The sequence below is a fragment of the Myiozetetes cayanensis genome, unplaced genomic scaffold (genome assembly GCF_022539395.1).
Source record: "Myiozetetes cayanensis isolate MyiCay16 unplaced genomic scaffold, myiCay2020 scf13, whole genome shotgun sequence".
Taxonomy (NCBI): domain Eukaryota; kingdom Metazoa; phylum Chordata; class Aves; order Passeriformes; family Tyrannidae; genus Myiozetetes; species Myiozetetes cayanensis.
In genome coordinates, this window is record NW_026086937.1 from 21,688,963 (window position 1) to 21,715,775 (window position 26,813).

Consider the following 26,813-nt stretch of genomic DNA (forward strand, 5'->3'; position numbering starts at 1 on the left):
CAAGAAACCTACTGCTCATGGTCACATCAGACTGAGCTCTAGAAATCAAACTCTGCAATCTTTACCAAAACTTTTACTTTTTAGATTATCAGCACTGCTTCCTGGAGGGGTTTGGATGGGGGCAGGATTGCAGGAGCTGACCTGACTAAAATTGCAGTCAGGCCATGAGTTTCTTTACGTAATTTGAACAGGCCAATTTTTAAGTGAACGGGGATCAAACCCCCAAGCTCGGTGTTACCACCACCCTGCTCTAACCAACTAATATTGCAAATATCAATATCTCTGTTAAAATATTTATTAAAATATCACGAAAAGCAGCCACTAAACCAACTGATGCTCATCCCTCCTCTCACAGGCACAAGGAAAATCATGTTTTCCAGTGTCAGTGTGAAGTAAGATAACACACAGGTACCCCCAAAAGGCCAAGCAGTGGAAGGAGCTCTGGAAAATTTATCCCAAAGTCCAGAACACTGGACTTACAAGGGAAAAACTCCTAGCAGTGCTGCAAAAAGCACCTCCTGTTCTCTTCAAGGCTTTTTTATCTTTGCCATCCTCCCCCCAGGCCCTCCTCTGCAGCCTGTGTGAGTTTATCCCTCCTCGTTCCACAGAGACTGTGGCGAGAGGAGAAAACATCCAAATCATCTTTGGGAAAGGCGTTTTTTTTCTTAGGCAGGAAAGGCTTCCTAAGCGAAAACAAGGCCTAATCTCCTCGTTACAAATCTTCTGGAAGGGCATCTGCGCTCGATGGAAGACACCTTCTCCCTCTAAATCTACCTGAGGGCCTCGAGAGCGTCCGGGTAGAGCAGGAAGCCCGTGAAGACGCTGTCGTCCTCCGCGCCCGCGTACACCCCGTTCCAGTCCCGCGCCACCTCCAGCCACACCTGGTCCCCTGCACTGAGCTTCAGGATGGTCAGGAAGGAGGCCTGGTCGATCTCCTGCCCGTGGACGGTGTCCCTGGCCTTGGCCACCCTCCTGGTGCGCGCCACGAGGCCGACGCGGGCCGGCCGCCCGCGCACCGTCAGGTGGAAGGCGAAGACGTAGGTGCCGGGCACGGTGCAGTTGAACTTGCCGGTGGAAGGGTCGTAGTCCCGCTGCTCGTTGTACAGGACCCTGTCAAACCTGATGGGCACGTTGGGAGGAGGGAAGGGCTTGGACAGCCCGGCGCTGAAGGCCGACCTCGGGGCCTTGGTGGCGTCCCCGCGAGCGCCCTTGGCCCCGCGAGAGCCCTTCTTGCCCGGCGCCCCCCGGCCCCCCTTGCTGCCTGCCACCCCCTTGGGACCGGTGGGTCCCGTCATGCCAGCGGGGCCCAGGTCCCCTTTCTCACCCTTCGTGCCCCTCTCGCCCTTTTCTCCCTGTTTTCCATCCAGCCCCCGCATCCCCTCGGCCCCCGTGTCCCCTTTGCTCCCTTTTTCCCCCTTGGTGCCCCCTTCCCCTCTCTCTCCCTTCGCCCCTCTCCCCCCTGGCTCCCCACAATACCCCTTCTCCCCTGTGTCCCCCTTTTCCCCTTTGTCACCCTGTTCTCCCACGGCTCCTGGGTCTCCAGGATCCCCCCTGTCCCCCTTGGCTCCTTTGGTCCCGTTCTCACAAGTGTCCCCTTTGGACCCCTTTTGTCCCTTCAGCCCAGGGAAGCCGTAGCTGCCCTTATTGCCTTTGGCTCCAGCTTCACCTGGAACAGGGAAAAGCAGTGGGGAAAAGAAGATTAAAACCGACGGTGTTGGATTGTTTTGGAGGCAGAGAAGCATCACCAGCAGCAAAGGGAAAGGTCAGGGCAATATTCCGGGTTTCCCAGCCCATGTTACGTACCTTGCAGCCCAGGTTTGCCTGGATAACCAGGGTTTCCACTTGCTCCTCGCTCTCCTTGCTCCCCTTTTCCTCCTAGAACATTCCACCATTAATTAATTAATTAATTAATTGGTGCTGGTGTCTGCAGCCAGCAATCATTACACTGGGACCACTTCCATGTGTCTGATAAAATAGACACCAGCAATGTGTGTTTTCAAGAAACCTCTTCAAGAAACCTCAGCTGAATCTCACGCCCCAAGCACCATCTCATTCCAGTTCTGGATTTCTGCCTCACTGGGAGGCAGTTCTGTCATCTTCTCCATCTTGCCATTAAACAGCAGGAACTGCCTCCCTCACTCCAGGACTGCCAAAAGCCTTGTTCCAGAAGTGAATCAAGGCCCAAGAGACTGGCTGAACAGCTCAGCACTCTGCTGCTGGAACCCCTGTATCAGCTTTGCTGTGGGATTCTCCACCACCCAAGGCAGCCACAGGATCCTGGAGAGGTGTGTGGGGCAGGAATCAGCTGCTCCAAGCCTGAAATGAAGGGCAGGCTTTCCTCTTGGGCACTGCTGATGGATAATAACTGCTCTCCATGTAAGCTGAAATTATTTTGCCTGAGATACTTCAGTTGAAATGCAGCTTCTACGCCTGCTTCCATGGTGGCTTTTCCCTCTTATGTCCCTAATACAAAGCAAATTGAAAATAGATTTTAAACTGTTCAGAATGAGCATATCCATTGATATCTTTCAGAGCAGCTGTTCTTGCACCACCTGAACATACACCTGAGTTATTGCCCCTGCACTAATGTCACCTAAACCTCTCCAGGTGTCAATCCCTAACAGTACACTCCTTTTTTCTTGGAAAAATATGGTTTCTTTAAGTTTTGCAGTATTTGATGAGGACAACAGGATCTGCTTTACCTCTTTCTCCTTTGGAACCTTTTGGCCCTTGAGGACCCGGAGCTCCTGGCAGACCTGGCAGGCCATCATCTCCCTTGTCCCCCTTGGGACCTGAAACACAACCACATCGACAAAATCAGCTTAGCAACTCAAAGGTTTCACTTTATAAATAACATCTGCAGTAATTGCTGATCAACGTGGCACTGGGCAGTGAGTGGAAGGGGCTTCCATCACTCTGGGAAGAGCTGGATGTTCTATTTGACGTCCTACAACCAACACAAATCTTACAGTTTTCCATTTCACTCTTGGCCGTAGTAAAAGACTTTTTAAAACCAACTTTGAGCTGCCTCAGAGCCACAGGAGCTCAGACACTGATAAAACTTCAGAAATAATCTCCTTTGAATATCTGAGTGCATCTAAGGAGCTCCCAGAGCTTTGGAACTGCCCCTCTCCTTAAAGAGAATTAAGTCTGCAAATACAGAAGTGGCACCTGGCTGACAGTCCCTTGCTGCAGAAAGGATGGGTTGAAAGGCAAGCAAGCTGGCTCCAATCTTCCCTTCATTTTTACATCCACCTGGGAATCTTAGAGACTCCCAGTGAATGTCTGGGAGCAGATTATGGCAGCTTCAATCATCCCAAGGACTTTTCCATCAGCGCTCCAGAGACATAAGAAATCAAACTCCCCTTGTAGCCACTAAAACTTCCATCAGCCAATCCCTCCTGAGCCACAGTAAGTGAGAATCCCTGGAGTACACTGTATTAAATGAGAATTATTTCATGATTTTCCCACCTTTCTTCAGCTGAACAGTTTCTCTCTCCAATATTAAAGTGAACATTTTCAGACTAATGCACTGTTCATTCCAGCAGGATTAGAATGAGGTGCTCTGTAACGTGTATTTTAGTACCAGAAAGAAGTGACAAAGCGTGTTTTATGTAATATTTATTAAGAGCTGCCTCTTGTGAGAGGTGCTTTATTTATTTATTTTTAGACTCGAACACAAAATTATTCCTGTACTTAATTTCCTCTTTTCCAATGGGAAAAAAAAAAATTAGAAAAAAAGATAGGGGTTTTATTATAAACCTTCAGCAAAGATGCAAAACTGCTCCAAGGTGGTTTTGAGGCTCATAAAGCCATGGCTGGAGTGACTGTGAAAGGAAATCTGTGACTCCCAAGGGATCAGACACAGGGACAGAGAACTGCAGAGTGTGGCCACCTGCCAGCAGGGATGGGATAGAGCCAGCTCTGCATGAGTCCCATAAAAGGGTGATCCCATGGGATGGAGCTCCTTTTTGGGGCCTTCCCGCTCCTTTTGGTGGTTTGTAACTCCTGGGATGTGACCAGAACGCACTTTTTTGCTCTTCATTTGCACAAGCTGCGATCACATTCAGCATTTCAGAGAGTGATAAAATATGCTGAGCTGGAAGGGATCCCCAAGGATCATCCAGTCCAACCCTCAGCCCTGCACAGCCCCATCCCCAGAGTCCCACCCTGTGCCCCAGAGGATCATCCAAACCCTCCTGCAGCTCTGGCAGCCTTGGGGCTGTGCCCACTGCCCTGGGGAGCCTGTTCAGTGCCAACCACCCTCTGGGGGAAGAACCTTTCCCTGAGATCCACCCTGAGCCTGCCCTGACACAGCTCCAGCCATTCCCTGGGGGCTGTCCCTGGTCCCCCAAGAGCAGAGATGTTCTTGCCCCTCCATTTCTCACGAGGAAGCTGCACGAGATTGCTGGGAGGTCTCCTCCTCTCTCATCTGCTACACAAGCCTTGCCAAACCATTTCTTGAGGGAAAAACCCCTTGGTTTGGTGTCTGTGCCTCACTGAGGGCAGTGAGATGGTGATCACCAACCTGGGGGTCCCTGCTCCCCCGGCAGCCCCCGGGGCCCCGCGGAAGGGGGGCAGCAGTCGCAGCAGTTGAAGAAGAACTCGGCCGTGTCCAGGGTGTAGTTCTCGAAGGGGAAGATGGTGGTGGCCCCTCGGCTCGGGGTGGGTAACTCAGGTCCAGCAGGAGCCGCTGGGACGGGCATTTTCCCCGGGAGAAGGGTGGGAGGGGGGCGAGAGGCCACCGGCTGGGGGGGCTTCGGCTTCGTGTACTTGACAGCCGGGGTCACCTTCAGCCCCTCACACGAGGTCACAACCACCACCAGCAATGCCCAGAGAGGCCCCAGGGAGCTCCACATGCTGGCAGCTGTGGGAAAACACAAACACAGCCTTGGTCCCTGCAAAACACCCTCTACCTCCTCCCCACAGAGCCACGAGGCTGAGCCTGGAGATGGGAGGGTGGGGAGGCCCTGGCACAGCGCGCCCAGAGAAGCTGCCCCAGCCCTGGGAGTGGCCAAGATCAAATTGGGTTGGAAGGGACCTTAAAGTCCATCCAGTCCCACCTCCTGCCACGGGCAGGGACACCTTCCACCAGCCCAGGTGGCTCCAGCCTGGCCCTGGACACTTCCAAGGATGGGGCAGCCACAGCTTCTCTGGAGCACCCTGAGCCAGGGCCTCACAGGGAAGAATTTCTTCTTCTTCTTCTATCTACCTCAAATTTACCCTCTTTCAGTTTGAAGCCATTCCCCTTGTCCTATCACTCCATGCTCTCCTGAAAAGCTTCTCCCAAACTTTCCTATAAGCTCCCTGTAGGTCCTGGAAGGATACAAATAGAAACCAGTCATGATTTCAGAGTCCTACACGACTGCACACTACACAGTGCTTTGCTCTAAAAGAACAAAGGGAAGCAAAATGAAACAGAAGGTTTTCCAAAATGAAGTATTTAGGAATCGAAGCATCAAAGTACCAAATATTCCAAAAATTTCACCTTGATTTTTTTTCTGACTGATTTTTTTTTCCTGGACTTCCATAATTTCAGTGTAAACTGTCACATCTGTTCTTTTTGTCTCTAAAGGGTTGATTCAGCTGAACCGGGAAGAAAGGACAAAGGAAAAAGGACATTATTTTTTTTCCTATAGAACAGGTGATGCCTCTCAGGTGACTTGTCTTAAAAAGCATCTTTGTTTCTTTTTTAAAGCAGTGTCCCCAGCTGTAAATACAAACAGAACAGAGTCCCTTTCTTGCTGAACCTGTAACCCAACCTTCCCTACAGCCACAGCACTCCACTGCATGAGAAACTCTCCAGCAGGTATTCCAACTATCCCTGCCATCCAGAGGGCAAAAGGACATCCCACTCTAAGTCAGGCATTTGCAGGATTAGAATCTTTCCATCTTTAAGAATTCAGTTTTAGGGGAAAGTGTGGTGATTTCTTTTTTTTCCCCTGTTTTTACACAAACCCAATAATTCAGCGGAAAATTGAATATCCACGTAAAATCCCCAGTGCTCACCATTGCCATTCAACACATTCATCACCCCCTCAGCTCCAGGAGAGGGTAAATTATCCCTTCTCCTTCTGAACAATATACTCATGCAGGAGTGTCCTGCCACTGCTGGAGATGAGTAAAAAAAAAAAACAACAAAATTTCCACACAGAAAGAAGCAATGGCTTTAAAGATCAAGTAGCTTGGTGGGGAAGTGGTCAATCAGTTCTCAAATCCCAATCATTTCTGTGTTTCACTGTCACACACCACTTCTGCTGCAAAGCTCTAAAGCAGCCACGCTCCAGTTAAACAGCCAGATTGATGGATTGCTGTTAAATACTGGAAAAACAGAATTAATATCAAAATTACACCTTACCAGGCTGTTTAAAAAACAACACGCCCAGAGCGAGGAATCATTAAACAGAGTTTCCATTATAATGGGCAAGATTGTTCCTAAAGAATTATTCTTCATTTGTGGAAGGTGCCCCTGCCCATGGAAGAGGAGCTGGAATGAGATGACCTTTAAGGTCTCTTCCAACCCGTTCTGTGATTCTATAAAGAAGCATTTCAATGAAAGTGAAATGTTGGACTTTTTCTTCACATTAACTCATCGCCACTGAATTTAAAATCATTCATTTGAATCCCCCCAACTAGGAAAGATGGGGATTCACGGTGGACACAAAGCAGGAAGAATTAAACTTTGCTGCAGTGCCCCCTCACTCAGTACACCTGTATTTAATTGGATTTAAATATCTCCTAACTGTTTACATATGTCCCATAATAACATGGGAGTAATACACTTGTTCTTTTGTCTGCTCCCTAAAATTATAGTGTTTAGATATTGCAGTTCACAACAGCTATTTAACCCCAACCTGCCAGTTTTAAATATCAGGGAGATGATAGCTATTTAATTATTTCTAGTCCTCATGCAGCCATACATTCATCACAGCAAGTCATTTTTTCTGGGGGCAAAGTCTACTGCCACTATGCCTTAAATTCTACGAGTTCATTGCAAAGACCCCTCCTGAAGTCACACCAACCAGTGCATGCTCTCTCCTACCTTACACACGGTCCTGCTCCCAGGAAAACCCCCCCTCCATGGCACTTGGAACGAGACAATCTTATTTTGGGAGAGGATCACTTTTATTTGGGTAACAGCTGCTCCCGTGGCCAATAAGAGCCAGCACAGGAGAGAAGAGGGAGGGTTGGCAAAGTCCCCCCTGAAAGGAGCAAGGTGACACTGATACCTTGAGGGCTTCAAAGAGTCCAGGGGAAAAGAGTGAAAGCCAAAGCAGCACAGACAAGAAGCCAGTTTTGTAATAACATGTCATTTTAAGTGTTAATGCTCAAGCAGGCAAACTGCAAAAGGGAATATTCACCCAGAAGAGGGTAAAATGGAATTGAATCGTACTTGAGCTGAGTAAAAAGTGTTCAAAGGAAATTAATGTTCCTGTGTGGAATCACAATTCACACTTGTCCAACACTTCTCACATATTTCCCACAATTTAGCAGCCTCCTGGAAGAGCCTCTCCCACCCCCCCCCCAATAACCTGATTTTCTGAAACACTGCAGTGTGTTCTGGTTCTCTTTGTCCATTACCACAAAACAACTGAGCCCAACGGGAAACAGACTGAAATGAAAATTCTCTGCTGTGCTGTTGATTAGGGGAGGGAGTATTTCTATAGGAGACAGTGGAATAGGTAATTAATCAATACAAGGTGTATTTCCATTTTCTTCCCATTTTCCCCTCTTAGTCCTCACTGCCCAGGGCCTCCTTGTTTTCCTCCTTTCCCACTGTTAATCACTCTTAACCACTGTTTTAAACCATCCTGATTTAACCACAAAAGGGTTAGAATTGTTAAAATCCATTTATTAAAGGTAACTTTGGATTAATTTGTTTGTAATTAATTTGCCTGTGATTTTTTTCTGATGGCCAAATTATGAACTAAATGCTTAAGAGAAATAAAACCTAAAAATGAAAGAGAAACATCTTTGGATTTTGCCATTATAGTTGTTCTGTTTTCAGCTCAAATTTGGGGGAGGGGGAGTCCATTTGTGATGAGAGCTTTAAATACTGTGTGGTGTAAAAATTAAACAAGTCATTTATGTAAGGAAAGGAGACATTCCTTCTGTAGGGTTTTAAATGCTTGACTTCAGAAAAATACTGCCATGAGGATTTCCAGTGGATGCAAAGGAATGAAATGATCTCCCTGGAAAATCGGTATCATTACATTTAGTGCTGTTATGATTCAGATATCGAGGGGGAAATGAGATGGGAAAAACCCTGCATCAGTCTGTGCCTGTGATCCCACAAACCCTCCACCATATGTTGCTTCAAATTCCCCAAAATCTGCAGGATGGCAGCACAGTAGATATTTATTGCCCTTTAAAGCGTGACAGCCAGAAAGCTCCAAAAGCTCCCATTCCCCAAAAATACCCATTTAGGGAGCTATTTAAGGACTGTGAGAACTTCGTGGCACCCATTCCATCTATGGAGTCAGTCATTTCGGGAGCCCCTAAATGCACATTTAAAACACCACCAGCATGGAGGGATTGATGTGAGAGCCCAGAACTCCAGCAGGTGAGCTGTGGGCTGAACTCCCCACTGGGGCTGGGTTTTGAAGCCTGTTTGGAGTGTAAAACAGATTCCCTGGGGTGTCACCCACCCCAAGCCCCGCTCCAGGAGCTCCTTTGTCAGGACCTGCAGCTGCCTCTGCTCTGGGCTAAGAAACACCTCCTTTGTGCTCCCCTGGAAACTCGACACAGTCAAAGGTAAAAAGTGATACAATTACCTGGCTCTCCTTTTTCACCCTGGTCTCCCTTTGTGTGCCAGGTCAGGGATGTCACGGAAAGGCGGCTGTGCTGGGAATGCTGCTTGCCTCGTGTGTTTGGGAAACAAAACATCCTCAATAGCCCTGCCTTTGCTCATAGCCAGGGCTGGCTGGGATTGTTTCCCTCCTTGTCTCCAGTACCAGCTTTCAGGGAAGGCTTTGCACAAAGAAATACCTGTATTTCTGATTTCTGAGTCGGACTGTGCCCCTGCCAGTACTGAGCTGTAAATGTAGGAACAGCACTGGCTGAAATATGGAATGGTGAGCTCAGGGATGGACTCAGCACTTCCCCAGCCCTCAGCTACACTACCAAGCTTTTAATTATTACAAATCATTATTTTAACACTGGGAAATCCATTCTCCACATGTTAATAAGCATCTCATGAGCCAAAGGACTTCAAGATCTCCACAACAGCAGATTTAACTCCCAGAGAATCTTGCCCTGCTCCACAGTGTGGACACAGGTGGCACAGACTCCTTTGCAGGGCTATTTACATCAGGAACTGCTGCAACACTCCTTGGAAATAAGGAAATGGAAATATCTATTTGCCTTTGACCCAAATTCTTCGTGGCTCTGACAAATACACACTTTGTAACACAGCAAAGTTACAGCACAGGTCACACAGTACCTTAAAATCACGGCAGGAAGGAAAAAATCTGGGAACAAAATCACCTGAGTGTGTGCTGGACTCAAAATGTTGGGGAGTTTATAATATTTACAGAATTAAAAAGTGAAGGATAAGGAGAGAATATTTATTTTTGACATACAAAATACCTGCAAGGGGCTTTGGATCAACACTAAAGTCAGGGGAAAGACTCCCACTGATTTCTTTGGAATAGATGCCTAATACTCTGCACCTCCTCTGCACCTCACCCAGAAGCAGAGGCAGCAGAATATCTCCAAAAGAATAAACAGGGGAATGAATAATAATAATAAAAAATTATAATTATAAATAAATTTTAAAATACATTGTATTTTTTAGGCCTTCTGAGTAGAATCACAGAATATCCTGGGTTGGAAGGGACACAAGAGGTTCCAGAAAATGTAGAGAGCTGCAGCTTCAGGCTGAGGCTCAGCACAAGAGGGCACTCCAGGAGCTCCCAACAGCCCTGTCAGGGATGGCTTTACAGCACAATCACACAATCCCAGAATATCCTGATTTGGAAGGCACCCACAAGGATCATCCAGTCCAACTCCTGGCCCTGCACAGGGGAACCCCAAGAATTCCACTGCGTGCCTGAGAGCCTTGTCCAAACATCCCAGTCCTGAGCCTTAATCATCCCCTCACACATCGTGCCCTGCATCCTGATCCATCCAGGACAAGCACAACAGGATAAAACTATCATTTTCCCCCAGATATCTGATCAACAACCTCTAAAATGGAATTTTATCAACACTGTGTGCATGTGATGAATAAATAAAACATGAAAAATCAGGTGTTTGTGAGACCTGCACTGTTCAAACTTGTTTCCATTGAGAGCAGTAACAAACACTGAGCCCATATGGTCAATTTATATAAGGAAAAAAACAGAACAAAACAAAAAAAGAGATATTGGTAAGAATTGGTCATTTTAAGAAAATTTCCCATATCAAACTGGTATTAGAATGAGTAGGACTGATGACAAAGGTGGGCTTTCTCCAGGTGAAAAACTTCTCCAGCAACTCCAAACTGCTGTTCAATGGGTTGTTCCATCCAGATCACCCCCAAACAAGGCTGGTTTCTCCACAGGGAAACTTTAAACTCTCAAAGCACCTTCTTTTTGCTCTAAAGCACTTAGGGATTGGTTACAGGAGCAAACCAGGCACTCCCTGCCACGGCCATGGGCTGGGGATTTACCCAGGGGAGGGTGTGAGTGTGGACACGTTCAGATCTCCGGCTCAATAACAAGATTACAATCCCAACAGGAGGTCCCACACTTGCTTATACAGAGCAATAAAGTGGCTGTAGCAATTTATTGTTGGCCAAGGAGCTGAGAGGGATGTGAAGATGTGACTCATGAGGGATTGTAGATCCTACCCAGCCCTTGGTCTTAAAGTTGATTAATCCTTTACCTTCTAATTACTTGTCCCTGATGCCAGAATGCCACGCAGCTCCTCCTCCTCTAGCTGGGTGCTGCCAGAGTTACCCCAGAACACCAGTTAATACTGAGATTTATGAGGACGAGGCTGCTTATAAATTATCACAAATTCACTATATGATATATTTATAAGAAGTTTCCTGTGCAACACAATTTCTCAGAGCAGAGAAACTGAACAAAATTCCAAAAGAAACCACACCAGGAGACAGGATCAGACCTGGCCACCAGTGTCCCACCCAGCCTTTCCCGCCTTACAGGCACCTTTGAAGGGACACTAATCCCCAAAACAGGAGCTGCAGAGCGCTGTGGTGTCATCACTTGGAGAGATAATCACCCTCAAACGGTTGTCACATCCCCCAGAGAGGTGATTGCTTTGTCCCATCTGCCCTGTCATTAGATAAAAGGTTGTCCTCTAATTTGTCAGGTTGGGTGAGAGGAGTAACACCAAATTAGTTAGGAGCACAATTAGGAGCACAATAATCTGGGGTTTATCCATGGCTTCTCCTCTGCCCAGCAGCCCAGCCTTTTACAGGAATATTCTGCAAACTCGGACAAATTCCATGCTTAGTCTGGGAGTTTCCTTTCCATTAATCCTGACTAGGTAGACAAGAGCTGAAAAATACATCCAGAAAATGAAAAATGAAAAGAGTTCTGCCTGTTGTTCTGCTGGGTTTGGAGGAACATGCTCAGGTCAGCTCAGGCTGTAGGTTTAGACTGGAGATTGGGAATAAATCCTTCCCTGGGAGGGTGGGGAGGCCCTGGCACAGCTTGCCCAGAGAAGCTGTGGCTGCCCCAGCCCTGGGAGTGTCCAAGGCCAGGTTGGAGCAACCTGTTCTAGTGGAAGGTGTCCCTGCCCATGGCAGAGGGTAGGATGAGATGATCTTTAAGGTCCTTCCAACCCAAACCACTGAGTGATTCCATGATTTGAGGTAATCAGGCCCCCAGAGGACCCTGCAGTTATTTTCCTCCTGCTCTTAAAGCTCAAATAAACTTACCCAAAATGAGACTACGTGAAAAAAAGTGAAGTTTCAGATCTCCCACCTGCAGCAGACAGGTGCAGACCAGGAAAAGGAGTCACTGAAAGCATCACTGTGGCACCTTGACATGACTTAGTCAATATTTGACATCCAAAGCCCTGATATCCAACCCAGCCCCTGGTGATCCGGGCTGGAAGAACCCTGCCTGCTGGCCAGTGTTTCTGCAGCAAGGGTGTGACAAGAGCCTAAAGGCTCATAAAATATTATAAATTACAGTTTTGGCTGTATAAATGCTATGACAGCCTTTATGGCAGGTGTGGGGTTTTATTCCCCATCTCGAGGGGTGAGCTGGATGTTTCCTGCAGGAGCAAAAAGCCAGGGCTCCAATCCCCAGTAATCATTAACACAAATCCCCAGGGGTCAAACAAGGAAGGGAGAAGATCTTCCAGAGCAGCAGCTCCTGGGGAGACAAGGAAACAAACTCCCTTGTTTTTATCTACTTTGTTAAGGTAACAACTCTGGCCTGATTTTTACCATGACAAGCACTTTGGGAGAAGGCTGAGCTTGCAGAAGGTTTGGAGCAGGAGGCTGGGAACCCCAAGGAAGTTCACAACTAGACCTTGCTTAGGGGTTACACTCTTCTTTTATGGTATAGGTCTGATTTTAAGGCACTGGGAGGATTTTTGGCTCCTTTGCTCAGGGCAGAAGGAGCTCCACGGACCATCTTGCAGCTGGTAAATGCAAGGGTTAGATGTGTTTTAAAATGTATTTCTGTGACCACATAAAGCCTCTCCCTTTCAAACCCTGGCTGCTCCAGCTGGTCTAATAGAAAAGTTCATTCTTCATTTCCTCTTTTTGTTCCCCTTTCACTGCTGTGCTTTTCATTTCTTCCAAGGGCAAGCCAGGAGGCTTCTCCTGAGTCAGGGAGGAACCTGGCAGGAGCAGGAGGCTCTGGAGGAAACAGTGGGTGAAGGGAAAAAGCCTCCTCTGTCTCAGCAGCAATGGATGATAAATCAAACCACAGCCTCCTTTAGATTAAACCCTGTCCTACTTCTCATAAAAGAGTTATTAATCCTGAATTCAGTCAGCTCTGACTTGGTGAGGTTCTTCCCTTTGGGAACACTTGGCAGGGCCCCTGCAGCCCTGTCTGGTCTCAAGGCAAACAACAGTTGATTATCAGCAAATCTGTAATTCATCATGAGGCAAATCCTTCTCCTTTTGATAAGACACTGTGTGTCTAAAGGCAAGTGTGAAACATTTATAGACACACTGAACCTTCCTCTAAACCAGCTGGCAAGGGCAGGTGGTGGGTGAAAGAGCAGAGCACGAGTGTGGTGGGAGCCAGGGGGTCGGGCTCTGCTCCCAGGGAACAAGGGACAGGAGGAGAGGGAACAGCCTCCAGCTGTGCCAGGGGAGGTTTAGGTTGGATATTGGGAAAATTTCTTTATAGAAAGGGTTGTCCAGCCCTGGCACAGCTACCCAGGGCAGTGGTGGATCCCCATCCCTGCAGGGATTTAAAAACCATGTGGATAATGGCACTTGGGGACGAGGGTCAGTGGTGGCCTTGGCAGTGCTGGATTAGCAGTTGAACTTGATGTTCTTGGAGGGCTTTTCCCAACCTAAACAATTCTAAGATTCAATGACTCTGTGAGGATCAGCTGGAAGATTTAAGCAAGACAGTAACAGATCATGGGGTCTGTTATGAGATCTCATTATCAACAGCTAATGAGACTGTGGGAGAGTTATTTGTAAACACCTCTTTGAAAATCACCCCAAGCAGTCCCCTAAAACACCCAGGGCTAAAACTGTTGTGTGGAGCAGGTGCCCTGATCATCCAGAGTGCTTTTGCAAGCAAGGAAGGGACACAGCTATCTGAAAGTTTAAAACAAAGCCTCTGCATAAGTATTTTTTAAGATCAAAGACTAAGCAAGCATCAGTTGCACGGTCAACATCCATAAAAATAGCAGAAGAGGGCTCTGTTCTCACTGCACCAGCTGGGAAGGAAAACATCACATTCTGATCACCCCTTTGTTGCTTGAGCAGCTCTGTTTGTGCAGTGCCTTTTAAAGGTATTAACTGAGGAAAGAGCATTTTTAAAGCGTCATTAAAAATGTGTTCAAATATTAAAAGAACAGCTTTAATGCCAGCAGTTACATCTGGCCCTTTGAAACAGTTTGCATTCCTTTAAGTCTTTTTGTGGTTAGAATTCATCACTGGCTGCCAGAACAGGGACAAGGTGGCCCCACTGTGGGGGAGGTGACCCCAGGTGCCACTGGGGAGACTTTGTTTAGTAAATGAGATTGCACCTGGAATTCACCCAGAATCACAGAATATGCTGAGCTGGAAGGGACCCACGAGCATCATTTAGTCCAGCCCCAGGGGAAAACTGAATAAAGTGTTTGTTGCTTTTATTTCTCACTTATACTGCAAATTTAAGTTTGGTGGCAAGCAGGACATTAAATCCTGCTTCTTTATCTCGGTGACAGAATAAACTACAGAAAACTGAGCCTCGTGGTTATCATCATTTATTCCACAGGATTTCAGATAAAGTCTTGTAAGTACTTGCCCATCCATATCTCTCTTTTCTGGGAACACCTGATAAACGCTGCTATCACCCCCGTTTCCCCTGTCTCCAGGTCACTGGTGTCTCCCAGCCGTGCTGCAGCACCTCGCTCGGGTCCTTCCCACCCCGACCTTTGGAGCCGGGATGCTCCCAGGCACCTGCGGCCCCCGGGCAGCCCTTCGCACCCGCGCTGTGCTGTAAACTACACTCAAAACATCTATATTCCGACGTCTGGGTGCGATGTGAAGGGCTGCCGGTGCCTGCAGGTCTGTGCGGGGCAGCTTTGGCGCAGCCGGTGCGCGCTCCCCGCATCCCGCATCCCGCATCCCGCATCCCGCATCCCGCCGGCGCTTGGGAAAGCCGCCGGGGCCGGGGAAACACCGCGCTCCAGGCAAACAGCTGGCGTGCCGGAGGTGCCAGCCGGCTTCATCCCACGGCTCTCCCCAGGCCCGGCCCCGCTCCTCCCACCCCCCGAACGCCGCAAGCCCCAGCGCAGCGGCTGCGGCAGCGGGCGGGGCGGGACCGGCCCCGGGGCCGCGGCCGAGAGGAGCCGAGCGGGGCGGCAGGTAGGGAGGGAACGAGGGAGGGATGGAGGTGAGGAGGGAGGGAGGGGGAGAGGAAGGGAGGGAGAAACGGGGGTATTTAAGCAGCGCCGGGCCAGGGAGCCGCGGGGCGCGGGGCGGAGGTGAGCGCGGCGCGGGGCCGCGAAGCGCCCGCATCCCGGAGCGCCCGCATCCCGGAGCGCCCGCAGCCCGGAGCGCCCGCAGCCCGGAGCGCCCGCATCCCGGAGCGCCCGCATCCCGGAGCGCCCGCATCCCGGAGCGCCCGCATCCCGGAGAGCCCGCATCCCAGAGCGCCCGCGCCGCGGAGCGCCCGCAGCCCGCTGTCCCCCAGCCCGCTGTCCCCGCACCGGGAGCCCCGCACGGCCCGGTGCCCGCGCTCAGCCCCCGCTCGCCCAAGGGCATCGCGGCGGGGGCGCGTCCCGCAGCATCCCCGCAGCATCCCCGCAGCCAGGGGCCGGTGACCTTGGCCCGGAGGGTCTCCACAGGCTCGGTAAGGAGCGCGGGGGGAAGGCCCCGCAGCAGCGGTGAAGCCTCAGGGGGGTTTGCTCTGCTGTGCTGCCTTCAGGGTGGTGGTGGCATTCCAGACGGACCAGCAGCCTTCAACAAGGTCCCTCCGGGCTTAAAATGCTCCCTGCTCGCTGGAACGAGATGAGGCTTCGAGGTGCCTTCGAGCCCGGACCGTTCCGTGATCCTGTGACTTGTTGCTGCAGTCGGGGGGTTCCAGGTGTTGTGGCTGGTGCAGCTGTGGGAGGATGGTTTTTGCCTTAGCAGGGGGTTACTGAAAACCAGACACCCAGAAACACAGAGGTGGGAACAGGTGATGGAGGAGGGCAGGTGACTGTGCTGCTCAGACCAGCGTGGTGGAAACACTCACTGCTGGCAGGTTTTTGCTCTTTGGTTTCCTTAGAGTTGCTGGTGGCTCCCAGGAATCCTTCAGTGGGAAGCAGGTGCAAGACCTACCTCCCTGTTGGAGCTGGGATAGTAGGGAAGAGAATCCCTGCAATAAATGCTCTGCTTAGTCAGCACAAGGTACTTTGTGGACTGTGGATTCTGATGCTTTAGGGATTGAGATGCCTTTTTATCTTTTTCTCATGGATATCACAAGTATGGTACAAATAACTCTGTCTTGAGAGCAATTCCACAAGTCCTTGGAGTGATTTCTCGATGGTGCAAGTTTGGTGGGGAAAAGCAGGGAAGCTCTGCATGAAGCCTGTACATTGGGATGAAATGACCTGCAAGGGAAGCTGCTCCTTTTACTGCACCCATGGGGTTAAATCAGCTTCTGTGAAAAATGTGAGTCTTCCTTTTTCCCTCTTATCTATTGCAAGGATCTCACTTTATTTTTTTCTTTTCCCCTCTCGGGCCAGTGGGTGGTGTGGTGCAACTCTGCTTCCCTTCACGAGATCTCGAAGGAGATGCACTTGCACAAGAGTTTGGCCCCTGTTTCCCACTAATACCTGTCATAACTATGGTTATATTCACCTTCTCATATTACATCTAACCCAAGAGCAGCTGTTCTTCTCAGCTGCTTCAGAAATGACTCAGAGCAGAGCAAAGTAGTCTGAATAAAACAAGGACTACAATCGGAAGTCGATCTTTTTTTAGGCCCCAAACATCTCAGCTATTTTGTCTGGAGAGTGATGTGTTTGCACAACCTTCTGAACTTCAGGATCTTTAAAGGCCTCTTGAAGGATGTAGATGATGTCCCAAATCTCACAAGTCTTGCAGGAATCAAGGCTTGTCACCAAAGAAAGGCAAAACCTCACCAAATCCCCTCTGAGATAGTCCTGGAACAGTTCTTTGAGAACTCTCAATTTCTAAGTATTAGCAATTTAAACCTGGTGCTGATCTCCAGTTACAAATTTGAGGTTTTGTTTGAGAACCAGTTTAGTTCAAAACCATGTCTGTCCTAAATTGTGCTTACCCTGGAAATACAGGGAAAGCTTTTCCTTGGATTTCCAGTTGATTTGTGTGCCCTGGCAGAGCTGCTCACCAGTTCTGCTCCAAGGTGCAAGTCCTGTCCTGTCCCAAAACGTGCTCATCCCAGAGGAAGCTGGAAAGGAAGGGATTTGTACACAGACCGTGAGGAGCAGATAGTTACGTAAGGAAATGACTGAGGAAACTTCAGAGGAGGAAAGACAGGAAAAATTGTTGAAAAATTAATTTGGCCTTGGAGGAAAATGGGACAGAGCTGCTCCAAGGCTGTTGTTGTTGCAGAGAAGCTGCATCTCCTCCTTCCTCTGCCTGAGTAGAGGCAGGAGAGTGGACTGATAAATCAGCCAGGCTGCAAAGTTAGGGGGAGTTGATTTATGCAGTAAAGTGGCTTTGCTAGGAGCAGCCTACAGCTTTCAGGGGTGGGGAAGGCATGAAATCAGCCTAAACTTTAACTGCTCTCAACCTCTGTTCTGGTAGGGAATGGTTGGGAGCCTCTCTCCAAATGAAATCCCTGTGGGTGCTGCTTTCCTGACTGAGGGTCAACAGTTTGTATGTCATATTTTAAATGACCTCCCCACATCACTGTGGGCCAGAATACACCCCATCCATGTGCTCAACTCAACTGAAGGAGCCATTCTGCAATTTCAACTAAAAAATATTTAAGTATTTGCCTTCCACTGTTCATTGGGAAATACTTCCACCCAGGCTGACAAGAATCCATGTTCCAAGGAGAGATGGAGCTGAATTATAACACCAAACCACTGCTGGGGAGCCCAGAGGAGCTGCTGGAGGAGCATGGATGTGGCAGCACACGAGGGGGAGGTTTGGGGTCAGAGCTGGACACGAGGAAGTTGGGCCAGACTTTGTGCAGGTGTGGCCCTGCCACCCTGTGAGTGTTTCACTGCCTTGTTTGGAGTCACCAGAGGTAAAAGGAAGCCTTCCCCAACAGCAAAAGGTGATGTGTGCATTATGTAACATCTAAAAGAACCCAAACAGCTCCTCTGTGCTCCCACTGAGGGCAGCAGGAAGGAGGGCTGGTGTTTAAAGATCAGGAAGATGCTGGAGTTCCTTCTCCTGAGCAAGGGAGAGCAGAAATGGGGCTGAAAACGCTTTTCTGCCTCCCCTTTCCACTCTTGAAGTATTTTTCCACTCCTGGAAGACTTTTTTTATTGTCCAGAAAACCCCCCAGGAGCAGTCAAACCATGTTCACCCACATGCAGAGTGTCTGAGTCATGAGGAGCAATAAAACTTTCCCAGCTCAGAGCTTTATCCTGCTCTTGCACAGGACAGGTGCAGGAGCTTTGACATTTCCTGGAGCTCAGGAGCTGGCAGGAGTGCACGGCCCAGTGTGCTGAGGGGCTGCTTCAGGAGGATGCAAGCTGAGGGAGAACCAGAGATTGCCTCACTGCTGCTCTGCCACTGCAGAATTGCAGGTGGGGTGTAAATAAATTGTGATTATTTATGGCAGTCTGTGTGTCGAGGCATTTTTGATGGTGCCTCCTCAGAGGGAGCTGGGCTGGGATTGCTGCTGCTCTTCTCATTCACATCCTCTGCCTGGGGTTTCCTCCCTGTGAAAACAAGCTCGAGGGGACATTCAAAGATCCTTGTGGAAGTTTTGCAGTAACCTCAGGGGTTTCTGCTTCTCAGGCAGCTTTCCAGGCCGAGCTGAGGAATTGGAGCCACGGGAATGCCAACAGAGGGACAGGCTGAGTGTGTCCCTGGGATTCCCTGCACTGACTGCTGCCTCAGCAAGATTTCTTCCCCACTGCTGGTCCACAGGACCTGAGTTTCATTCCTTCTGCTCTGTGCTTGCTGCTCCCTGAATAAAACATCAAAGGGAATGAAGGATGGACTGGGAATGGGAATCCCTTTATGGTGCTATTTGCACTTGGAGATGTCTGTCTGCATAAAATCCATGGGCTCAGCCCAGGATCACACTGGCAACTAAGAGGGACAGGATTTGGTGCCTTGGATAAGTCAGGATATTCTGAGTAAGAGCAGAACAAACCCATTTAACACAATAAAATGATGAAGAACAGCCACAGATAAATAACTCACAGAAAGAATTTCTATTTCCAACCCCGAGGGGGTGACTACCCATTCCTCTTCTAATAGCTGCAATTATTTACATATCAGACAACTGAAAAACAATTACTGCCCTTTGCCTTGTTGCACCTGCCCACGTGTGGGTGCTCAGGGGGTGGCTGGACCAGGAACCCCCTCAGGGGCTGGTGGCAGGATTTTATTTACGCTTCACCATGAGAGGAATCCCTCGGGATGCTGCAAAACCCACCCACTCCTGCTTCTATGTTAGCACAGCAGTTATTTAGCAAATGGCTCATTTCTAGTCAATTAAATATTTGCATTTTGGGGGTGGATTGATTGATTGCTTGTTTTTCTTCTTTCCTTGTCCCTACTTTACATTCAAACACCAGAGGCAACTCCACTTCCAGGGTTTGTTTTTCCCCCTTCCAGATAAACTCAGACCTGAAGATATGTTGGAAACTCTTTTTCTTTGTATATGTAAGTCAACCAGCCCCTTCTGCTGAGGGTGTCAGGTGTTTCTCAAGCATTCTTTGGAAACCAGTCTCTCCCAGTTCCCCCTGCAAGAATGTTTCTTTCCACAGGAATTTCCCACCAGGTGCTGTCCGGCCACGGGTCAGAGTTGTAGAGCTATACTATGACCAAAATTCCCCAAATCCCAGCTGCTCAAAGCATAAATTCCACATTAAAGTGGCATCTTCAGGTTCCAACTCTCACCTGGCTCCAACACCAGGTCACTAATAAAGCAATTTTTGAGATTAGACATGCTCTGAAATGAAACTTGGGGCATTTTGATGATGATTTATCTTTCCAGCTGCCCTAATCAGAGGCATGTATCAACAAGCAAGAAAATCAGGCAGCCACTTAAAACAATAAAAGCTGCTTTACAGGTTTCTCTTCTTGGGTTTGGTTCTTTTTTTTTTTTTTATGCTTGGAGGTGGAATTGCTGAAAATAACCTGAATGTTGCTTAATGTCTTGAGAAGGTGAATTCTCTTCATTTCACTCATAGCTGGCTGTAACAGTCCCATGGCCTCTAGAAAGGCATTTCCACAACACAACTGCATGGTTAAAATCTAAATTTATAGACAGAGAGTGTTCAGTTAAAATGGCATAAGAGCAAATTATCTCCTGCTCTGGAATGTTGGGGAATGATGAGTGAATAACTCAGGACTCTTCCAACTCAGAGTGACAGCAGTAATATAATAAAATGCTTTAAAAAAATGGAAGTAGAAGGACAAAACCAATTTAAAACACAGAGGTATCTGTGGCACAGGGGAGTCTTGTGTCTGATTTCCTGAGCAGCTGGTTTAAGGTGCCTTTTTTTTTTTTTTTTTTTCCCTCCTATGTTTTCCTTTATAAATTATGCATCTGGAATGGCATTATCCTGCCACGCTCTTCGTGCTGCTGCTCCTCTCCTGCTATCAGAGAAGGTCTCTGGGTAGATTAAATGCAGTGAGTTAGTGGGGAGCACTCTGTAATTCACTGTTTGGCTTTTACTTATCTCAGCCTCTGCCATTCATTAGGGGACCACAAAGCCTCTGCATCGAGACAGGGTGTGTTTTTCCTGGTGTTCCAGAGTGCCTGGGGATGGAGTTATCCCCCTGCAGCCTGACCTGGGAGAACCAGAGGAGCACAGGCCGGATTTTGTGGTGGAGCTGAGTGGAAACACAAGCCCCAGGCTGGGGAAAGTGTGACGAGGTCTTTGGTTAAATCAAAAGGGGCTGCTCATCATTTTAATGGCTTCATCCTTTATTCATGTCTCCCTCCAGGACAGCAGTGCCTGCTCAGTGATAGTGCTGAGGCTGCAGCCTGCTTGAATAGCAGGCAAATCAGCCCGGGGAGGCTTTTCCTGACTTTGGCTGTTCCTTAAAGCAGCTCCAGATGGAGATACACGAGTGTCTGTGCCCCTCTGGGAACTCAGAGCCTCAGCCAGCCACAGCCAGCACCCCAGCCTTGCAGCAGGCAGGATTAGCAGGCATTTACCCAAGAAAGGTATGAGTTTAACCAGCACAGGTCTAACCCCAGTGTAAATACCTTAATCCTAGAGAGTATCAGAGGGCTCTTATCGTTCTCCTTCCAACTGTAGAGGAAAGGGCTTAACCTCTTCACTGGAAAATGCTGCTCTTTTTGCACAAGGGCTAAATAGAGACACTTTTGGCTCCCAGGGAGTCACAGTTTGCCAGCTGTGCCATTTTTATTGAAGGCTTTGCAATATTTACAAGGCTTTAAGGCCTCTCTTGAGTTCTGCTTTAAAATAAATTATCTGGAAGGAATCGTCTTCCATTCATGCCAGGACAGGAACCAGTGGTGACAATTCTGCCCAGCCTGAACTCTGGCCAAGTAAAACCATTCCCAGCAAAGACAGTCATTGCTGGATTTAAAATGGGAGTGATCTGCCCCCCAAAAGCACTGGAGGCAGTTTCTTGGTCTGGGAGATATGGGAAGATGGAAGTGAAGGAAAGGAACTACTTTGGGAGAACTGGGGGAATAAAGGATACATTGGGGAAGGTACTGATGGTTGGAGGACACAGAAGAAAGGCTGGTGGGAAGGAAAGTGTGTTTGTTTGGGGGGTGATGGGGCAAGTACATAAAAATCTGGGCAGAAATCTGAGGGATAGGAGGAGGAAAATGGGGAGAGGTGCCTGCAGGTGGATGAGCTTGTCTTTTGTTTTATTCCCAGCAATTGCAGAACAATAAAAAATATTACCAGAAGGAAGCAGAGGAGGTTTTAGAGCAGTTTTTTAATCTCATCTTTATCCCAGGGCATATCTGTCTGCCATCCACATTCATGGAAGCTGACCCAAAGCCTTCCCTTTTAAATGCCTATATCCCTTATTTCCATGGGATCCTTGTGCCTCTGTAGGGTCCTGTGGCTTTAATTCCTTGAACAGAATGAACAGGAAAACACATTCACAGTCAGAATGTGGGAATTCACAGAATCACAGGATGGGTTGGCTTGGAAGGGACCTTAAAGCCCATCCAGTGCCACCCCCTGCCACAGGCAGGGACACCTTCCACTAGCTCAGATTGCTCCAAGCTCCATCCAACCTGGCCTGGAAGAGTTCCAGGGCTGGGGCAGCCACAGCTTCCCTGGGAATTGAGATTGTCCAAGTGACGGAGCTTCCATAAATGCAAGAAGCAGCTGCAGAGCTCAGCGCTGTTTCCCGTGCCCCAGGGGCAGCAGAGGCTGCTGACGGCACTGACGTGCTCCCTCTGCCTGAAATTTACTCCAGACAAAGATTCCACGTGACATCAAAGCTGAAATGGTGGTCACCACAGCCTAGTTGAGTTGCCAGGCCTTTTCCAGCGCCGTTTAACCCCGAGCTCCCTGTCGTTGCAGGTGGCCCGGGAAGCGCCGGGAGCTGAAGATGGATTTGAAGCGAGTGAAGGACTACATCTACTGGCTGTACTACCAGTACCTGCTGGTGACCTGCAGCTACGTGCTGGAGCCCTGGGAGCAGTCCATGTTCCACACCATCACGGTGACCGTGGTGGCCATGGTGGTGTACACGGCCTACGTCTTCGTGCCCATCCACGTCCGCCTGGCCCTGGAGTTCTTCTCCCAGATTTTCGGGGCCCAGCCCGACGGCGCCGTGCCCGTGGTGAACTGAGCCTGCCCCAGCAGCCTGTGGGACGCTGGGTGTTTGTTCCAAAGCGCTCTGGCACTTAGGGAAACGCTGTTTTCTCTCACAACCCACGGCTTTGCTTCGTTCCCGGAGGAGGGCTCTGAGTTCCTGCCTGCACAGCCCCTCTGCAAGCAGCACAGGCAGCAACATCACCTGGAGCGCCACATCTGCCTGATTTCCACCACTTCCAGCAGCCTGGAATCCCTCTGGCACGTGCAAACCAGCAGAGACTGCGATGGCTGAGGGGGGCAACACTCATCACACACAAAGTTCACAGGGCAGGGGGAAAAACATCCCATGGCTTCTCTGCTCCAGAATGTACAGAAATGAGTAAATCCAGCCTGAGTTGAGTGCTGATGCCTGGCTGGGCATTGACTTCCAGCTTTTAATGGATGGGAGAGGAAATTCAAACAGAAGGCAATAGGAGGAGGAACTTTAATCCAACTTTTTTGCGCCTAAGTTGTTGCACCTGAGTTCAGATGGCCTAATACAGATTTTTATTTTTTTTTTAATACTGTATGTAATCTTGCAGTTTAGTGAAGATGACAGAAAGAAGCAAACTCAGCTCTCTTTCAGTGCCCTCCTGCCTTCTTTGATGAAACCCAAGATCTTTTCTTTCTGCTCCCACTCACCAAGGCAGCAAAGGGCATGTCAGCACCAGGGGAAGACGATCGAGGAATCAGAGTGGAAGTAATATTTTAATACCTGCAGGGAAGTCTGAGGGCTTAAAGAGATCTCCTTTCTAAAGAAGAAATTAGATTTATTACCATTGCCTGTGGGGAGTTTCTGGAACAATGAAAGGTTGTTTGGTTTTCCCACTTACACCTCAATCACATGTGAATGCCAAACCATAAATTACAGCTGCACATCTCTAACAGCTTGATGCTGCTGCTCTTAGAAGTGAGAGGTGCAAAATGTAAATAGCTTTCAAATGATGTTTGCACAGTTAGAGGGTATAAAATTAAAAAAAAAAAAGCCCTCTTAACTTCTTTATCAAGCTGCAGTGGGGTCCTGCACCTTAAAAGCACAAGTCTGCTTGGAAACGAAGACATGTTGTGAAGGTTGTCCAGATCTGAACATGTGTATGCAGTTTTTTTTCAGATAAAAATTAAATTCTATTCTTCTGGAACAACATTCTGGTGCTCGTGGCTCAGCTCTTCTGTGTTTTCTGTTCATTCATAAGTAGTCTGGATGTGTGTGGGCCGGGCTGGCACTGTGGCAGACAGATTATTTTGGAATAAATGTTCTGGGACAAGGTTTGAGAGCTCCTTAGATGGGTCCAAAAGGGGACTGCCATGTTCATCCTCACAGGATCCAAGACCTCTCCTGTCTCTGGGGGGGGGAAAAAAGACACTGATGTGCTTCAAATTAAGGTAACAAATACCTGTGTGTGCTGGTGGCACAATTGGGTGGTTTGGGCTCAACTGGGGGCCAAAATCTCAGCTGTCCTGGCAGTTTAATCCCAGTTGTTATCCTGCAGATCTGAGGTGCCAAGCTGTAATGACACTTCCAGTTGTCCCACAGCACTGGAGGAGATGAAAAATGGCAATACCTGTGACATTTTCTATGGAAGCAGCCCGTAAAATAGACTCAAAATAGACTAAAATAGACTAAAAGTTGCAAGCCAAATGTCAGAGGTGAAAAAAAAATCAAAATGTTTACCCAGCAAGTTGGTGCTTGAACCAAAAACCTCTCCCAAATTTTAGCCTCAATTCTGCTTGTTAACTAGATGACGTGAAGATGTAAATGCCACAGCATCTCCTCATGAGTCCTGTTCCCACTAACATCTCATTTTTTAATTTCTGAAAAATGGGGATTTTTTCCCCATGTCATCAAACCCAACTGCCCTGCTTTTTGGAGGACAGGGAGAAGCATTTTTTACAGGTATGCAAAGGCTGGCTCTCCTGTCTCCAGGGCACACACCCTGATGGAACACTGCTATTTAAACATTTAACTGAGAGCAAACAGAACAAGGAAGTTCCTTTGCTCAGGAAGAGGGATTTCCATCGCCCTCCCACGATGGGATTCGTGGAAAGCACTTTTTTTTTTTTCCTTATTGGGCCTGTTATCTGTGTTTGGCTTTGCAGGAGGTGCAGGAAGATGGAGGAAAACAGCAGCTGCTGATTTTTGGGAGGGTTCCTGCAGCCTCACTCCAGTGAAAATTCCTTTTTTTTTTTTTTTTAAGTTCTTCAGCTTTACTAAATTTCAAAGATTTTGGGCAAGACGTGTTCACCAGGAAGGAAAGCAACAGCTGAAAATAACCTCTGCTAAAAAGCCTTTGGAGATTTTTCCCAACACTTTGCACTTCTGGCTGCTGGAAAAGCTGGAATAACTCTACCTACTTAATATTCAAAATCACTGGGTTCCAGCAGGAGACTTCAAGGTATTTTTTGGCACTCAGCAGTGAACAGAAGCATTTTTTTTTTTTTTTTTTTCCCCCGAACTAAAAAGAGAGAGGAGGTGAGGTAACACCTCTGACAGCTTGAGACCACACCACAGCTTGGGAAACTCTGCTCCAGTGCTGAAATCCCTTTCCCTGCAGATGAAACCGTTCAGCCAGGGTGGAAAGAGGTTGGAAGGTGGAAGGAGGGTGGTGTTTTGGAGCTCCCAGTAACACCAGTATGCCCAGCACGTTGGGCAACAGCTCGGTTGTGAGGAGCATGTCAGGCTCCTCATAAAGCACCTTGGCAGGGCTCTGTTTTCTCCTGCTTCATTATTGCTCCGCGTTAATTGCAGCTAATTGCTCCATTATTGCCCAGCTAATTGTAGTTCAGGCTGAGCTGGAGGTTTTTACACCAAAAAAAAAACCAAAAAGCCAGATGAAATGAATGTGTTAAGAGTAAACAGAACCAATAATCCAACAGTGGAAACCAGAACAAAAGCAGGAAGGGGGGGATGAACCAGTTCCAGCTGCACTGACCCTGAAAGTACAAATGCACCATTAATTGAAGTCATGAGAAATTTGGGGGGCTCAGCTGGCCAGCACCATGCCTGCCTTGTTTAAAACCCATTTTCTTAATTCCATTTCATCCAAGCTCTCATTTATCCAGCCATAAAGGTTTCCAATTTCATGGATCAGCTCCCAAATCCATTACCAGGGGTGACTCCACATGAACGTGGTCAGAACCTCCAGAACTTTCTCCCTGAAGCCCCTCCAGGCAGATTTTACTCATTATGAACCTCCAGAACTTTCTGCCTGAAGCTCCTCAGGGCAGCCTTTACCCAAGACTGTTAAAAAACAGCTTCCCAAGGACCTTTTCCTTAGCTGGAAATATATAATCCTGCCCACCAACACGGATCAGGGTCACCACCAGTGCCCCCTGCACATCTACCAGGCTTATTTCTAAGCTATTTTGATGTGCTTTTATCACACAAATTAAAAAGATCATCACGTGGTTGGAGCCACCTGGGTTGGTGGAAGGTGTCCCTGCTCATGGTAGGGGGTGGCACTGGATGAGCTTTAAGGTCATTTCAACCCAAACCTTTCCAGGATTCTTCTCTCCATAGTAAGAAGTTTCTGCAGCAAAGGGCAGATGTCCTGATCTCCTTGTGAACACCCACGTCGTCTCTGTCTGCCTTCACCTCTGACCAAAGCAATGCTCCACTTCCAGAATTTAATTCCCTAATTACCTGGAAGTTGGGGAAAAAATCCAGCTATTTAATCCATGGTGAAAGAAGCACAGCAGGTGTAGTGACAGCAGAACCACATGAACCACAAACCCCACTCGAGCAGCACCAGCGTGAGCAGAAATTGGGACAATTCTCACAGATGAATTACTGCACCCCAGGGCACAGACATGGACAAGTGGCCACGTGCCAAGCTGAGCACTGGAAATTAAGGCAGAACAGGCTAATCTTCAAATGAAATATTACTGAACTTTTAATAACTTCCTCATATTCACACAATGTGCAGCGTTGCACCAACAGCAGTGCTGAACTCTCACAAGGCACGAGTCGACCCCTACCCAAATAATTTTAATTATTTGCTCTTAAAACACCACATCAAAATGGTTATATCAGCAAGTTCCTGATATCCTACCACAAACTGAAGAACTGGGAAGTCCAGCAGCAAAGCTGGACTCCTGAAGTGCAAATCCTCAGCTTCCTCAGCCACATCAATCCACCCAACACGCAGCCCTGTTATGAACTTGTTGCAGTCCAGGGAATCAAGGAAGTGGAAATTATTGAAATGTTCCGGTAAAATAATCTGCCT

The 26,813-nt window shown here is 48.3% G+C and overlaps 2 protein-coding genes across 5 annotated transcripts; one reads left to right on the plus strand and one right to left on the minus strand.

Moving 5' to 3' along the window:
* Positions 1-770: 770 nt before the first annotated feature.
* On the minus strand, positions 771-4,859 carry OTOL1 (otolin 1). Its single transcript, XM_050308031.1, has 4 exons — positions 4,529-4,859; positions 2,703-2,792; positions 1,804-1,875; positions 771-1,666 (listed from the first exon to the last, which is right to left on the minus strand). Exons 1-4 carry the CDS (start codon positions 4,857-4,859, stop codon positions 771-773), a joined length of 1,389 nt encoding a protein of 462 aa, XP_050163988.1.
* A 9,933-nt stretch (positions 4,860-14,792) lies between these two features.
* SPTSSB (serine palmitoyltransferase small subunit B) lies at positions 14,793-23,734 on the plus strand. 4 transcript variants are annotated; one of them, XM_050308039.1, is made up of 2 exons: positions 14,793-14,998; positions 22,315-23,734. In XM_050308039.1, the coding sequence occupies exon 2, from the start codon at positions 22,343-22,345 to the stop codon at positions 22,583-22,585; it is 243 nt and encodes an 80-aa protein (XP_050163996.1). In that variant the 5' UTR covers positions 14,793-14,998; positions 22,315-22,342; the 3' UTR covers positions 22,586-23,734. The 4 variants fall into 4 exon arrangements, with proteins under 4 accessions (XP_050163996.1, XP_050163997.1, XP_050163995.1 ...); XM_050308040.1 differs by lacking the exon at positions 14,793-14,998 and adding an exon at positions 15,337-15,485; XM_050308038.1 differs by lacking the exon at positions 14,793-14,998 and adding an exon at positions 16,109-16,288.
* Positions 23,735-26,813: the final 3,079 nt, after the last annotated feature.